This window comes from Sturnira hondurensis, unplaced genomic scaffold (assembly GCF_014824575.4).
Source record: "Sturnira hondurensis isolate 20B ecotype Veracruz unplaced genomic scaffold, ASM1482457v3 Scaffold0010448, whole genome shotgun sequence".
Lineage (NCBI taxonomy): Eukaryota > Metazoa > Chordata > Mammalia > Chiroptera > Phyllostomidae > Sturnira > Sturnira hondurensis.
In genome coordinates, this window is record NW_028083079.1 from 7,498,789 (window position 1) to 7,515,566 (window position 16,778).

A 16,778-nucleotide genomic window follows, 5' to 3' on the forward strand; every position below is an offset into this window, starting at 1 on the left:
GACTCTGTAACTTCCCATGGCCCTGAATTTAGAGAAAAACATGTCCTACCATCTCTAAGTGAAAATTTGGCAAACCAAAAGATAATTGAAGCAGTGGTGAGAAGAGCTCAGGACCTAACTGAGGCTTAGATTTCAATTCTGGTGCCAGCATTGTGACCTTGGTCAAGGACTTAATTTCTCTAGACTTTTATTCATGTATCCATCTCATTTACTCAGTGTCTTCTGTGCTCAGGAACTGTGCTGGGCACTGGGGCTACAGCAGAGAGCAAGACAGCCAGCCATAGGTCCTTGTGGTGCTTATGGTCCCATGGAGGGGATTAGACAGGGATCAAATAACTACACAAATATTGAGTGATATTGTTAAAATAAGTACTTTAACAAAAAATATATAGGGGCTACAAACTGGCTGCAGGACATTTGACTAGTTGGGCTGGTGGAGGTGGCCCAGGAAGACAATCTGCTGAGGAGGTGATGCTTAAGCTGAGATCGGAAAGAAGAATGGGAGGTAGTTCATTAAAGAGGTGGGGGAAGATTATTTCAAACAGATTCAATAGTGCGTTTGAAGACCCTGAAGCAGGAGGAATATTCAAGGAAATGAAAGATCACTTTGCTTATTTGTACGATGTCAATGATGGTCACTTCTGGATAGTGTAGAAATTAGATAATTCCTACAATATTAGACGTAAGAAACGTTCAAACCTGTAGAGAATTTAAGAATCTATTTGAGCCAAAACTAAAAACAACTGCCAGGAAGCAAGATTCCAAATGCTCCAATGAATGACAGTTTGCAGTTTCTTTACATATGTGGAATTAAGGAGGGAACAAACATAAGATGACATTAGGATGGGAGAAAGCAAGGCAGGGATTGGATTACAGTTATATTTAAAAGATTATGTGCTCTCTTGAGGGTGGTTACTTTGAAGAAGAAGCATTTCAGAGGTGTGTTAACCTAGGTGCACAGAAGCAATGGACGGGGTTTCTTAAGGCAAAGATAAACCTTTTGCTAAAAAAGGTACACTGTGTTTCTGGGATGTGACTACGCACTAAGGCCTGCTAGGTTAGGGATTTATGGTTAGATCACCCTGTGAGGTGACTCTACGTAAACCCCCCTTTTTTGTCCACTGTGTGAAAGTGTTTTATATACACCAAGGGCCTGTGTGTGCGCATACCCATATTTATAAAAATACGTACATTCTAAGCTAATATACAGCTGGATTGGGAAGGGTTGCTAGGGCAGTGGATAAACCAAGACTGTTCCTCATCTAGTTCTTTCCAAAGTTCAAATGCACCTTCTATGAAAAATAAGAAAATTCAAGTTCTAAGAACCTCAAGTTTGGAAAAAGAATATGTGTCTGAAGTGGTTTTATAAAATAACAGTTTGAATAATAATGCCAATAATTGTACTGCTATATATACACAGTATAGTGTAGTGGCTAAAAGCACAAACTCTGGAGCTAGATTGTCTGAAATAAAATCTTGGGCAAATTATCTGTGCCTCTGTCTCTTCATCCATAAAATGAGTATAATTATAGTACTTGCCTCAGAACCTTATCATAAGGTTCAAATGACTTAATGTATGCAGTACAGCACTTACAATTTTTTCTAGCACATAGTTATCACTATATACATTAGCTATTGCTTCATTATTATTGTCACAATTATCTTTTTAAAGGCTTATCAATATCACCATGACAAAGATGGCAGTGGAAACTCGCTCAATAAGGTTAGATGATCTACCCAAGGTCACACAGCTAGTGAGTGGGGGGACTGAGATTCCAGTTCAAGGCCACAGTCCAAAGCCCAGATGCTTCCTGCTGTGGCTTTTTCTGCGAAGAGGTTAATTTTATCAGATGATACTTGGGCTCCCATAACAGTTCCTTTCCTCGACTTCATCTGTGCTGAACTGAGTGTTAATATGCAGGTCCTTAAGGTAAAAAGGGTCCAAGGGACTGCCTTTATTGAACTTCCACGTTGAAATTTCTTGGCTTCTGTGCAATTAAAATCTGTGCCTTAAGCATTTCAGCAATGTGGTTTATTTATAGAGTTGGCTTTCCGGTTCATGTGTACTGGCTCTGCTTTTTGGTGCTGCATTTTCTGTCAAAGGTTGTTTATTTCTAACCCATTTTGATTTCCTGTTACTTTCTGGATCGGTATTATGACCTGTAACAGGAACGCCAGGAAACCTGTCTTAAATGGAGCAGCCAGATTGAGACCCTGTAGATGAAAAAAACAAAAAGCACACATTATGCAGCCATATTTGGATGCAAGTGTGGGTTCGGCATTGGCTATATTAGGCAAAAACCTAGACGTGGAAACCTCACTTGGAGCCAAACTTTTGTGAACAGTTTTACTGAAATAGGGCAGAGCTGTCAGCTCCATGTCCTTGGACAGTGGCTCTTTGAGGCTCAGTTTCTACATCTGCAAAATGGAGATTATTATACTTTGTAGCATTTTTAAGAGGATTAAATGAAATGCTATGGATAAAGCAAGCAGCTTAGGGCCAACCTTAATGGTAGTAGTTGATAATTAAAGAAGAGGAAAAACTATTCCTTTATTTATTTATTTTTAATCCAGATCTGTTTTTACTAACTTCCTGCACTGATTGCTGACATCAAGCATTTCTTGTTACTAAAAATTCCATCAGGAGCCCTGGCTATTGTGGCTTGGTGGATTGAGTGCAGGTCTGCAAACCCAGGGGTTGCCGGTTCGATTTCCAGTCAGGGCACATGCCTGGGTTGTAGGCTGGGTCCCTGGTGAGGGGTGTGTGAAAGGCAACCACACACTGATGTTTCTCTCCCTCTCTTTCTCCTTCCCTTCTCTCTCTAAAAATAAATAAATAAAAATATAAACATAAAAATTCCATCAGGAGAAATTATTTTTCTTTGTGCTACTCATTTGCTTTTTTTAAAAAAAATAATGATAAGAACAGGTTTTATTAAGCAAGTGTTATGTCCCTGGCACTGTGCTAGGTGTTTTACATATATTCATCATCTCAGTTTAAGATCAGGATACTTTTCTCATTTGCAAATGAGGAAAGTGATATTCAGAAAAATGGAGTACATTGCCCAAAGTTAAAATTTACATGCAGATCCGACTGATTCTGGGCTACTGGTACATCAGTAATGACATGTAAGCTTTCTTCATTGCGTCCCACCCTGTCATGGAAGTCTTCGAAAGGGAAAGTGTCAAAGCTATTAATAGAGAATCCCTTTGGGGGACTCTGGCTGTCTGCTAGCCACTGGGCCAACTGTCTTATCCACATAAACTCATTCATTCTTCCCAACCCTAAGAAACAGCTATAATTATCTTCCTTTGACAGTTGATCAGGGACATTTCGTCAGGGATGGAGCTGCCACTGGATCCCCAGTCTTCCTGGCTGCGAGGCCCATTGTACTGCATGAAAATTTAGGATGGGGTTTTCTTTTGTTGTTGCTTTAATGAGGTATGAGACTGAGTTTCCAAGATAGTAATGTCCAGGTAGTTGAGGCTAACTGGTCGTAATTTTTAGCTGAGTAGTAGCCAGATTCCTGGCAGGAGCACTTGTCTGTGCGCTAGGACTGTGTTCTATCCCAGCGGGGGCTATAGGCTCTCACATCTTTCCAGAGCCAGAGACCTCGGAAATATAATGTGTAACTTGTGTTAACGCAGAGAAGGGTGGCATTTTCCAGAGCCTTAGTTCTATAACATGGAAGACCTCAACCTCAATCATGCTTCAGACTCACATTAAAGTAAAGTGCATTCTAATTGGTAATCAGTGCATAAGGAACCAAAGAAAATTTTAATTAAATGCTGTTGCGTGAATTTTCCAGTCATTTTATGCCTGTTGAAATGGTTTTCTTACTTCAAGTCCTCTTCCAGTGCCCTGCCCTCCCTTTGCGTAGTATACCTTTATCAACATTTTGAGCCTTTTTTCCTACAAGGATTTAATTAGCATCATTAAAGATTTAGGCTGCTGTGCATTCACTTAACTCTGTGTTCCTTGTGCACTAAGGCAGTTGGTGCGGTGGAAGGAGCGTGGCAACTTGGAGTCCTACAGACTTGGGCCACTGACTGAACTCTGTGAGCCTCGGTTTCCTTGCCCTGTAAAATGGGGCTAGCTAATCATACTGGGTTGGCCAAAAGGTGTGCGTGGTATTTTCCCAAGGTGCCTCTCGTGGTGCTTAGTGTCTTTAACTTCATTCGAAACAATTTTGTTAAGATTGTATTGGGACAGCTGTCATATCAGCGTGCATTTTTTAAAAACTTAACCAAAATTGGTGAATTTTTATGTAGCCATTTTAATATTGAAAGTGGAAGAAAATAAGCAACATTTTTGGCATACTATGGCTTATTATTTCAAGAAAGGTAAAAATGCAACTGAAATGCAAAAAGGATTTGTGCAGTGTGTGGAGAAGGTGTTGTGACTGATTGAACGTGTCAGAAGTGGTTTGTGAAGTTTCATGCTAGAGATTTCATGCCGGACAATGCTCCACAGTTGGATAAACCAGTTGAAGTCCATAGCGATCAGATTGAGACATTAATTAAGAACACTCAATATTATACCACATGAGAAATAACCAACATACTGAAAATACCCGTATCAGTAAAGTTACTGGTGAAAATAAAACATGTGTCTTTTACAGAAAAAAACTAAACAGACTTTTTGGCCAACCCAGTATTTTTTTTTAATATATATATTTTTAATTTTATTTATTTACTTATCTTTTAGAGGGGAAGGAGAGAGGGAGAGAAACATCAATGTATGGTTGCTTTTCGTGTGTCCCCTGCTGGGAGTTGGCCTGCAGGGAACCCGCCTGCAACCCAGGCATGTGCCCTGACTGGGAATCGAACTGTGATCCTCTGGTTCTCAGGCCTGTGCTCAATCCACTGAGCTACACCAGCCAGGCAACCCAGTATTTTTTGTAGGCGGTTGGGAGGGAGGAGGATCAGAGACAATGTATTTAAATTACCTAGCACATAGCTTAGTTTATAGGAGTTGTTTGATAATTGGTATAAATTATTTTCTGAAATTGTAGTAGAGTCTGTTTTACTTAGAGCTTTTTGTCTTACTCTTTTCAGATGTTCACACGGAGTCTTCAGCCATGGCCTTGGGTTTAAAGTGCTTCCGCCTGGCCCGCCCTGCCCTTTGCTGTTCCCTTGCAGCCTTGACCAGACCTGCTTCAGAAGCTGTGCTGAAGACAGTGAGTGGAAAACAGAGTGGCTGTGGGCAAAACATGGCCCGTCCAGCTGTACCGTCCCGTCATTTTGCTACCAAGAAAGCCAAAGGTAGAGACCTGTGACCTCCTCACCCCTGTCTTACATTTAACCCTTCAATTATCATAGCTGGAAGGATATCAGAGATGTACTGAATTTCTCCCCTTGCCACGTGAGGAAATGGCGTCTCAGATGGTACGATCGATTAGCTTAAAAGATCACAGTGATGGAGAACCTAGCGTCTGTTTTCTCATTACCATGTTGCTTCGTATGTTAACATGGCTAGAAATGCTCATTTCTTTCTTTTAAATTTAGGTTTAAAGGTATAAGTGCCAAGCACACCAGAATGCTTGAGGCAGGGATCAATGTATTTTCTTCTTATAAGAAGATCTATGTTGGAAGTAAAATTAAAACCAGAAGGTTGTTGGGTAAGGGGTATTAGAGCTGTGGATTTAGATGAATGATCTTAATGGTTTGTGTCATCCAAGAATGAGACTTTGATATACCCCAGATCTCAGCTTAAATGTCACTTCCTCAGGGAAGCCTTCCCTGACCTCTTAGACTGGGTCAAGTCCCTTGTTACATGCACTTGTGCGCACTGTTATTTTACCTTTGATGTACTTAGCACAGTGCTCATTAATTAGTTAATTCATTGTAGGTTTGGTTATTGTTTGTTATATGTCTTCCATGCTGGACCTAGTAGGGCAGGGTCTGTGTTTTTCTTGGTTGGCGTCTAACAGGGCCTGACATACCGTATGTATCAAAAAATTTGTCGGGTAAATGAGTGACAGAATATTGTCAAGCAGACCTGCTATTGGCGGAGGTGGGTCAGGGCGTCCACACCTAAGGATGGTACTAGAAATATGCTGCCAACCGATTTTTCCATTGACTTTCCTTTTCGTGGTTTCATGCAGACCTTCCCTTTTCGGTTAATGGGAAAATCAACAAGTTGCTGAAAGATTATTACTGCATAGAAGACTTAAATTCTGATCATAGTGACAATAGTAATAACTTTTGAGTTATGCATTGTATTAGATTGTTTAAAAATTCAGTCACATTTAATAACTTAGTCGTTCCAATTATCTCTCGAAGGGATTATAATTATCCAATGAAGAGTTCTTGTCATTATCTAGTGAAGCGCAGATCTCACCATTTTGCACATGCGGAAACGCGGGCTACGTATGGGAGACACTTGCCCGCAGTCATAGCTAGTTAGTGGCAGGTCTGTAGCCGGGGACTGCCAAGGCCCTCAGCGTGGCAGTCTTCATTACCTGCAGCACGGGAGCAGCACCTTTGCACATTCCATTGGCTACTTCGTTTTTGTCTCTGATTGTCTGTTTGAAAAGTAGGTTTGGCTTTTTTGTTTAGCTTCATCGATTTCTTTTTGTATCAGGAGTGCTGATCCTTTATAGATTGTCTGTGTTGCAGGTGTTCACTTAGCTTTTCACTTTACAGAGTCTTTTCTATCAGGTTCCTCGCCTGTAAATTTTCAACATGAAAAGTTGGTTTTAAAAAATCTATAATTGAAAAAATTATTTTTATTGTTTCTAGCATTCTGTTGCTGCTCTTGGAAAGTGTGCTGTCGTGCTAAACTTCGATCCTTTATGGATAATTTGTTTTTTCTTGCTGGTTGTTTCTAAGATCTTTTCACGCTTGGCTTTCTGCATTCACAAGGATCTGAGTGTGAATTTACTTTCATTATCCTCTTTGGATCTTGTGTTTCTGACTCTGAAGATTTACATCTTTCATTGGCTCTGAAAACTCTTAAGGTGTTAGCCCATTAGGAGCAGCGAGGCTTTGAGCCTGACCGTGACACAAGCAAACGCAGGTTTGAAGAGGTTACTTGCTGGTTGGTTATTTTGGGCAAAACATTTAAATGGCTGTGCCTCAGATTTCCCATCTGTTCAGTGGGGACAATAATAATCTCCGTTCTTCCTACCTCAAAGCTGCTTTGAGTATCTAACAGAAGAATGTACTTGAACTTGCATTGCTAATTGTAATATGCTATACAAATAGTACAGGAGCTAGCTAAGTGTAGATGTTCAGTAATCTTGTTGTGAATGAATTTCAATAAATTTTTGTTGAATATTTAATAAATAAGCCACTGTAGGATAATGTTATTTAAATGTTTTTTTTCTACTTCCCCTACCCTCCATAAAGACATACGAGAATATTTGTGTTACTCACCAAAGTGATCTGTGTGTGTACACATCACAGAATGAGTATGAAAAACTGCCCTCCTGGTTTGGAGACAAAGCAGAATTTTATTTAGCTTCCAGTGCTGTTGGTTTCCAGACACGCAGTGTAGGCCGCTGCCATTGCCACTGCCACTGGTGGTGTGTGACGTTTCTGAACCACCGTTGTCCTGATTGTCGGCACCAGCCATCAAACACTTTGCATATCCTTGTCCTGGCACTCATTTAAAAATTGATCCATATATTTCCTGTATCTCCAGTTAGATTTTGTGGAGGTGGCCTAATGAAAAGTTCATGGGTTCAGGATTAGGGAGATCTGGGACCACACTTGGATTTTACTATTTCATGACCTCGTGACATTAGGCAAATCACTGTACCTTTCTCTAAGTTTACTTTTCTGAAAAAATAAGAAATTAATTCACTTAATAGAGTGCCTGCCCTGTGAACAGTGCTCTTTTAGGTATTTGAATTACTTAATTTGTATCCGTGTAGCAACCTACCATTATAGATATTATCCTTGTTGGACAGGTAAGGAACCTGACGCCCGGAAAAGTCGAGTGATGCCCAGGGTTGTAAGGCCCGTTTGCGTCCAAGCCAGGATTTTCACCTGCGGTTCCTCTCTGTGAAGTCTGTGCCTTCTCTAGCACCTGAGAAAGTGCTGCACACAGTGCTGGGCCTCTAGCAGACACTCAGTAGCTGCAGGTGGTTATGTGGGGCAGTGACAATGTTCTGTCGTTTTCTAGCATTTGGAATGTTGCTCTGCGCACAGTGGGTACCTCTCCACTGATTGTTTATTGTTTCTGTTCATTGTCTGATGTTCTTTTGTTCACTGGATATTGACTTTGTAGCCAAAGGGAAAGGGCAGTCTCAAACCAGAGTGAATCTTAACACTGCCTTGGTCGAGGACATAATCAGCTTGGAGGAGGTGGAGGAAGAAATGAAGTCTGTGTTGGAAGCACTCAAAGATACTTTCAATAAGACGGTCAGCATAAGGACTGCACCAGGTGAGTGACTGAACCATCTGTCTTGGAGAAGGGCGCGGTGGAAGGATGTGGGCTTTGGCAGAGTTGCGGTTCAGTCCCAGCACTGATGCTAACTGGCAACCGTGGGCAGTTACTGTACCTTTGTGGTCCTCAGTTTCCTCATCTGATTCTTCCTTTATAGCTTTGGGGTGGGCATCAAAATAAGTGAGGTGACATATGTAATGGTTCCAGCACAGTGACTGGCACGCAGTTATCATTTATTTTGCGGTTCAGCAAACAGTTGTCCACTCTGAGTGAGGCACTGTGCTGGTACACAGCGGTGACCGAAATAGACACAGGGTTTCGTCTCCTGGAGTTACACTCTCAAAAATTTGGAGTTTTATTGTGATTGTTATAAACACTATATATGCTTCTAGGTACTTAGCCTCATGGTAACTGACATCTTCGGTCTGGTGTTTCCAATTTGTCTTGTGTAGCCATTCTTATCCCTTACTGGGAACCAACTGGCTGCAAACCTGCCCACCTGAGGCATTTCTGTACTCCTGAGCTTGACCAGGAAGATTACGTTTGGGTTAATAACTTCCTGAAAGTGGCTTTTCTAAGTGGGAAATGTCAGAACTGTCTAGGAGAACTGTTTGCAGATGTGATGGAAGAAGTGGGTTGTCAGCTAATGGTGCAGGCAGGCAGGAAAAATCCAATTGCTGTTAAATTGGCCTTTTGGAAATTGTCATCATACTGGAGTCGAGCCTGGGACCCCCTCTGAAGGTATCTGTGGGAGCTTGGGTTGTTCCCACTCACAGCTCGGTTTGGGTAGCTCGTAAGGAAACTAGGGAATACTTTAAGAAAACCGAGTGAAAAATATACAGCTCCATTTATAAACACCAGCAGAAACTTACCCAGTTCAGAGACAAGATCCAGTGTGAAACCAGAAGACCACGCCGTCATTTGTCAACCTTTAGACTGGGGTGTTTCAGCTTTTGCTGACAGTAGAGCTTGCCATTCAATCTCTCCCAACTGTTTATTTTAAACTTGCTTATTATTTTAGGTATGAAACTGATAAAGTGCTTTGTCTCCCCTGTGCTTTCTGGCCTGTTAACATTCTGTAGCCGAAACCAGAGAGCAGTTTGAGAGGAGCTCAGGGAGAAATGTGATACTTAAAATTAGCCAGCAAGCTCCATTCTTGTTGAACTTAAAAAGACGATGGGCCTGGAAAGAGGTTGGGAATGTAATTTGTTACAAGTTAACCTCTGAGGAAATGAGGGGCAGGAGTGAGGCCGAGGGAGATTCTCACTGGGGACAGATTGAGGAAAAGGGTTCGGTGCCTTGCCTTGGTACGGGCAGAGCGAATGGGAGCGCTGCACTGCGGCCTGGGAAGCCCTTCTTGGGACTTCTGGGCAGAGGAGCGTGGGACAACCAGGAAGGCTGAATTAAGGTCCATTTTCAAAAGACCTCCCGTTGGCATTGCCTCTTTGTTTCTTTCTCTTTAGGGCTTTGTTTGTGTAATGTTTTATGTAGGAGTTGGGGCTGTGAAGAGACTGGTGAACCAGGCTGAATGTGGCCAGTCTTTTTTTTTTTTTTGGCTAGATTCTTCCATATCATCTTTCATTTCTCTCTGAACCAGCAGGCACTTTTCTTCTTACACCTCCATCTGTCTACCCACAGATGGAGGTGTTTCTTGGAGTTTCTATCTCCAAGGTAGTTGATTGTTTTTAATAGTTGTCTAAGACACGAGTTTATTCATTTGTCTCTTCTTGTCCTCTCTCACTTGCCCATCCATCCATACATTCATTTATTCATCAAAGCATTATTGAGCACTTACTGTGTGCTGATTAGTAGGTGCTGTAGACAGAGAAAAGACATTCTCCCCACCTTTGCTGAGCCTAGAGCCTAATGTGAGGGGTAGACACAAACCAAACTGTGTGTAATCATAGTAAACCAGAGTGGGAAAGCCCTTAGCTCTGGAGCTGGTCAGACCTGGGTTCAAATTCCAGCTCAATCATTAAGGGCTCTTGCGACCTTGAGCAAGTTACTCCCTGTGCCTCCATTTCCTCGTCCGTGAAATGATGGAACTATCCCAGGGTCACTGTGGTAGTGAGAACAAATTAACTGTAGACACGTTTAGCACAGTGCCTTGCTCATAGTGGGTGCTCAGCACACATCAGTTATCATCATTACAGAAGTCTGCAGACGGTGTTTGGAAGCTCACAAGGAGATTTATAATCCAGCCTAGGAGGCCAGGTGAGATTGACAAGATTAGAAGCTATTACAACTGAGTGTTAAAAATTATCAGGGGTTATCTGAACAGACAAGGGCATTTTCAGTAGCAGGAAAAAAATGTATGCTAAAGGTCTTGAGGCCAGAACGAACAGACTATATTAGAAAGATTATAAATAGGTTAGTTTGGTTAAAACATAGGAGAAAGTCAAGAAGTGATGATCATCATCATTTATTGGGCATTCACATGTGCCAGGACACGGTTGTAAGTTCTTTCTGTAAGTTCTTTCATTTAACCTTCATAGCTACCCTGTGAGATAAGTAGAATTTTTATGCCCCACGTAGAGATCAGGAAACAGACACCCAAAAGGTTGAAGGGGTCTGCCCAGGGTCACACAGTCAGGAGGTGGCCAAGTTGGTATTTGAACCCACAACATCTGTCTTAGAATCAAGAAAGCTTTTCCTCCTGCACCTCTGGGGCTTTTCTGGGTGGAAGCCAGTGGTGCCCACCACCTCCTCTCTGTGGCGACACGGGATCTGGTTGGGTGCCTCTACTCAGGTCGTTGGGCCGTAGCATCATGCTGTTGTTCAGTCTGCTGGCACCACTCCCATTGGGTTAAGAGACCCCTTTTCCCTGACACCTCTTTCCTCTTTGTGCCTCCGGATGAGGCATCCATGTGTGGTTCTTACTGTTAATAGTAAGATTTTCCCTGTAGATCTCATTTGAATGGGAAATCAGAGATTTTTAAATAATGTCCTTTTTCTACCTGTAACTGTGGCTTTATTTGCTTGCTTTATTGGGTTTCTGAAAATTTTGCCCAGGGTTTTCTAGAACTCAGATACAGATGAAGATCAGATCCAGGACAACAGTTAAATGTTAATAGTTGGTGTTTGTTTCTTCTAAAGGGAGTCTTAAGTACCCAAATCAAGGTGGGTGGTATAATGAAATGGTTTCAAACCTGGCTGCACGTCAGAATCATGCGGTGATCTTAAAAAAAAAATTATAGGCTCCCAAGCCCCTATAGAATTGGGCTCCCTGGGGAGAGGGCCCAGAAATCTAAATTAAAAAGCTCTCTGCTGATTCTGATGCACAGCCAAATTTCGAGTTCCACTGGGGATGAAGGGAAGAACCGCGATTGAAATTAGCGTTAAGCGTACCTGGTCTTCAGGGGTTAGTAAGAAGTTCCTTTTAATGCTTATTTTTTGGTGCTTACATACTTGGTTGTTTATATCTCATGGTTAATGAGTGGCAGAGTTGCTGGTGGGGCGACTAGCTCTTTCCACTCTGAGCTCTTTCCAGTCTTAGCTCTCATAGTTTTATGTCTCTGGACCCCCTCAGGCCCAGGCAAATCAGGATGGTTGGCCACCCTGGTTGCTGCTAAGGAATTCCAGCCTAGTCTGTCAACATGTCAAAGCCCCTCCCATCACATGGCACTGCTGTGCCTATGAAAGCCCCTTAAGTCCTAGCTGGTGTGGCTTAGTGCACTGAGTGCTAGCCTGTGAACAGTGGCCTGTCACGGGTTCGATTCCTAGTCAGAACACAGGCCTGAGTTGCCGACCAGGTCCCCAGTGTGGGGCATGGGAGAGACAACCACACATGGATGTTTTTCTCCCTCCCTCCCCCTCTCTCTAAAAATAAAATTTTTAAATCTTTTTTTTTTAAAAGAAAGCCCCTTGAATAGTCTTGCCACATTGATCAGGGGCCCCTAAATGTTAGCTGGATCTGAATTAGATAGGAACTTAGGTGTGGGGCTGCGAAGGTCCTTCCGAATTCTAATACCCTGTAATTGCTTTTTAGGATCCCTTGATCACATCACTGTGGTAACTGCTGAAGGGAACTTTGCTTTAAACCAGATTGGCCAGATCTCCATGAAGTCACCACAGTTGATTTTGGTGAACATGGCCAGCTTCCCAGAGGTAAGGTGGCCTTGCTAAAAGGGTCCTTATTCATGGTGCATTTTGGAGTGGAGGAGGCTGGGTCAAGTCAGGAGGAAATATGCCCTTCAGTGTGGGAGGAAGCGAGAGGCCAGGCATAGTAAAGGGAACTTAGGGATAAGGAAAAGCTCATGCCTGTTTCTAAATTCCTTTTCCGTTAAACTCAAACACTATAGAAGCCAGGCAAGTAATCTGAATGCTGAAACAGGCCCCATCTAAGAAAACAAGAATGGCAGTGCAGCGAATGGCAGTTGGCCAGCCTGGAGGGGCTGGGATAAACTGGGGAGCCTGTGCCCCGTCAGAGGGGAGCAGCCCCTGCCCAGCTCCTGCTGGGCATCACCAGTGTCACCAGATAGTAAGATTTTTATATCCAGAAGAATCCCATAACCCAAAATTTTATGTAAGATCCTTGTAAAATATTGATAACTAATTCACTTTTCTAAAAAGATTGTAAGAAAAAAATACATGATGAGCCACCAGTTTGTGACCTCTGCGTTTGTATTTGGAGCAGGTCCTCCAGGAAGTCATGTTCCTTTCAGACTGGACTGGCCATTGCAGAGCATTGCACAGAGCACAGTGCTTCCCTGGCCAGCAGCTGGGGTGCATTAGATTATCGCAGCCTTGGGGCTGTGCTTCTGAGTCTAGGTGAGAAAGACAGTGGGGCTTTTCCTTACTGGTCCAGTGGGAACTGACTGGGATTGGGAGTCCAGAGGACCTGGAACCCAGTCCCGTCTCTACTGCTAGTTGGCCGTTTGACCCTGCGTCACTCTCTGGGCCTCCATTTCCTCATTCGTTAATAGGAGATGATGGAATCTGAAGTCCCTTCCTGTCCCCTTGTCTGTTTCAGTGTGTCAAAGACAGAGACCAAAGGTGAACCTGCTCCATTTGACAAATGGACTAGAGATATGAGTAAGGAAAAGCCCTTGCTATGAACACTTTCAAGTCAGAGGGCTCTTGGAGCTAATGTGCCAGGCACAGTCCCCCATTCCATTCTCCATACTGCAGCCAGAGCCAACTTTTAAAAATATACAATGGATTATGTCATTCTCATGCTTTACATTTACCAGTGGCTTCAAGTAATCTTTTTTCATTTTTTTCATCCTTACCCAAGGACATGCTTATTGATTTTAGACACAGGGGAAGGGAGGGAGACAAAGAGAGAGAGAAAAACATCAATTTTAAAGAGAAACACCAACTGGTAGCCTCTCATATGCACCCCAACCAGGGGCTGAGCCCGCAACTGGGAATTGTGCCCAAACTGGGAATTGAACCTGCAACCTTTCAGTTTACTGGATGACACTCCAACCAACTTAGCCACACCAGCCAGTGTCAAGTAAGAAAGAGATTATTGTGGCTTAGTAGGCTTTGTAAGAAGTGGCCCCTGCCTGTATGTCCCAGTGCCTCTAGTCCTGTGCCACCAATAGCCTTGCACATCACTCTGGCCACACTGGTCTGCCAGCTCCTCAAACATCCCACACTCCTTGCATCCTTAGGGCTTTGCATGCATCCTTCCCTTTCCTTGGAACGCTCTTGCTTGGCTAATTGCTATCCGTGTATCTATTTATTTGCCACTTACTTTTTAATTTTTATTCATTTCTATTTCTGTTGAATTGATTGAGGTGACATCAGTTGAAACACAGATTACACGTCACTTTCCCAGGGGAGGCTCCCCTCATCTGCCGGATCTAAACCATCCCTTCACACTAACTTCTGTTACGAGCTCGGCTCTTTTCTTCATTGCACTTATTATCCATGGTAATATATCTACTTACATTTCTATTTTCCATCTCGGTTTCCCTGGACTGTGCGCTTGGAATGTAGGAATCATCTATAGCTTTTATTCATTATGTCAAGCACCTAAAACGGTGCCTGGCACGTGGAAACACTCAGTAATACTTGTTACTTAGGTTGATGGAAGGGAGGCTGTCATTCCTGGGGTTACTGAGGAGCCGAGAAATGGACGGAAAGGGAACTGTCACCTCCTCCTCTTTCTGGGCTCCTCTGCACCTCGGAGGCCTCTCTGCCTGGCTCATCTAATCCCGTAGGCACTGCAGGCCAATTTAGGGAATAGCCTCCTAATGACACAGCTTGAAGACCTCATCAGGCAGATTGCTTTTCAGAGCCAGCCACTTCTGTTATTAAATAGCAAATGGCATTCACAGAAGAAGCACCCGATTGGCCACCAGCGCATCTTAGGAGGCAGGAGGAGGTATTAACAGCTTAATTTTTTTCCTAGGAAGTTGGAGTATATCTTCGTTTCTCAACCAAGGCATCTTTGCCATTTCTCCAAGTTGAAATTCTGTGGGTTTTGAAGGAAAAAAAAAAAAACCCAAACCTTTACAAGCATCTCGATAGAGAGGCTTTTTACAAGGACAGAATGAGGAAGTGTGAGTTACATTGTCTTTTGAATTCCTTTATCTCATCTGGTGTATGTATTAAACAAATAGCCTTAACTAAACATTTGCTTCCTCCACTTCAGAAGTGGCCCACGGAGTACCCAGGTTCATAGCTTCGAAATGCTGAGCTAATGCGCTCCGTGTTTATGTAATTCCTTGCTGTTTCACATGCGGCTGGCTTTCTTTCCAGACCTGCACGTTTCTGTGTCATGCTGTAGTGACACGATGCAGATTTACATGCATAATCTCTTCACATGCATTGAAGACAGAAAACTGTGTTGCATTTGTTTAACATGTGTCCTGCTTGATAAATGATACACATAGTTGCTGCTTTTCATAAACTTGCCTGCAGCTAGAGTTAATGATGGGAAAGAAAAGAAGGGAGTAAAAAACCACAGCATGATTTGAACAAGGCAAATAAAAAAATATTTTTGCAGGCTCCGTTATTGCTCTTGTGGAAGGAAGAAAGCTGATGCGTACCGGGTGTCTACCGTGTTGCTGGGCACTGCTTTCTCCGGCTTTGTTTCACGTGATCAACACAGATACTCTCTGAGACTAAGCATTATTTGTTCCATTTTATGGATGACACAGCCGAGGCTCAGAGAAGTAAAACCCCTCCTTCAGGATCTCACCGCCGTGATAGAACCAAGATTTGAACAGAGATCTGTCTGATGCTGATGTCTGTGCTCCTTTTGCCATTCATTCATTCATTCAACAAATATTTTCTGAGTCTCTGCAAGTTGTCAGGCTTTATTTGAGGTGCTGGAAATCACTGATGATGAAGACAAACAGGGCTCCCGCTTTCATAGACCTTACATTCTAGGGACTCTGGGATATAAAGAAAATTGAAGGCCAGTGATTGATCGAAGCGGCACTAACTAAGTTGCCTTGAACCCAAAGGGTCAGGGACTTGTTCACCTGTCTGCAAAAGTTTTATCATCTTTGCCCTTTAGCATAGATTAACTGAAGAATGGCAAGAGCAGACGTTGCTAATTGATGACAGCACTCTTTCCTGCCTGACCCCAGATGGGGTCTCCCAATGTGTTTTTTTTTTTTAAGATTTTATTTATTCACTTTTAGAGAGAGGAGAAGGGAGGGAGAGAGAGAGGGAGAGAAACATCAATGTGTGGTTGCCTCCCATGTGCCCCCAACAAGGGACCCAGCCTGCAACCCAGGCACGTGCCCCAACTGGCAATTGAAGAAGTGACAGTTTGCTTCGCAGTCCGGCACTCAATCCACAGAGCCACACCAGCCAGGGCTCTGATCTTTCTTAACATGGTGCTCCCAGCAGCCGCAACCAGTTGGTCAGCGTTGCTATTTGGGAGCAGCCTGTTTGCCCTCATGCACTGGTGGGCATTCCTTCAGTGAGGGGACAAAGGCTAAGATACAAGATGGAAATACGCACCCTGGCCAGTAGCTCAGTTGGTTGGAGCATCACCCATGCACCAAAAAAAAAAATTAAAAGGTTTCAGGTTCAATCCCTGGTCAGGGCAGATACCTAGGTTGCATGCAGGTTTGATCCCAGGTTAGGGTGCATACTGGAGGTGCCCGATTGATGTTTCTCTCTGTCTCTCTTCCTTCCCCTCTCTCTAAAAATCAATAAACATATCCTTGGGTGAGGATAAAAAAGATGGAAATGAGATAGGAATACAGCCTTTTTGTCTGAACCGTGAGTAGTTCAGAAGTCATGTTGGGAAAGTGACTGTAATTCTCCGAGTCTCTACATCCTACCACATCGAACTGAAATACACATATTTAGAGTATTTTAGAGCTACTTCTTCTAGTCGTTTTTTTTTAAATGAAACCTCTCCCGATTTACTTTTTTCTATGTACAAGAGGACACAGAACAAGTAAACTATAGA

General features: G+C 42.9%; 1 protein-coding gene across 2 annotated transcripts in view; it reads left to right on the forward strand.

Annotated features, from left to right (window-relative positions):
- The window catches only part of MRRF (mitochondrial ribosome recycling factor), a 50,117-nt gene that overhangs the window by 1,053 nt on the left and 32,286 nt on the right, over positions 1-16,778 (forward strand). The window contains exons 2-4 of one of the 2 annotated variants that reach the window (XM_037059212.1): positions 5,059-5,265; positions 8,237-8,392; positions 12,384-12,502. In XM_037059212.1, coding sequence (XP_036915107.1) covers positions 5,082-5,265; positions 8,237-8,392; positions 12,384-12,502 — 459 coding nt within the window. In that variant the 5' untranslated portion in view covers positions 5,059-5,081. The remainder of the gene's footprint in view (positions 1-5,058; positions 5,266-8,236; positions 8,393-12,383; positions 12,503-16,778) is intronic. The other variant, XM_037059213.1, reaches the window with a different exon arrangement.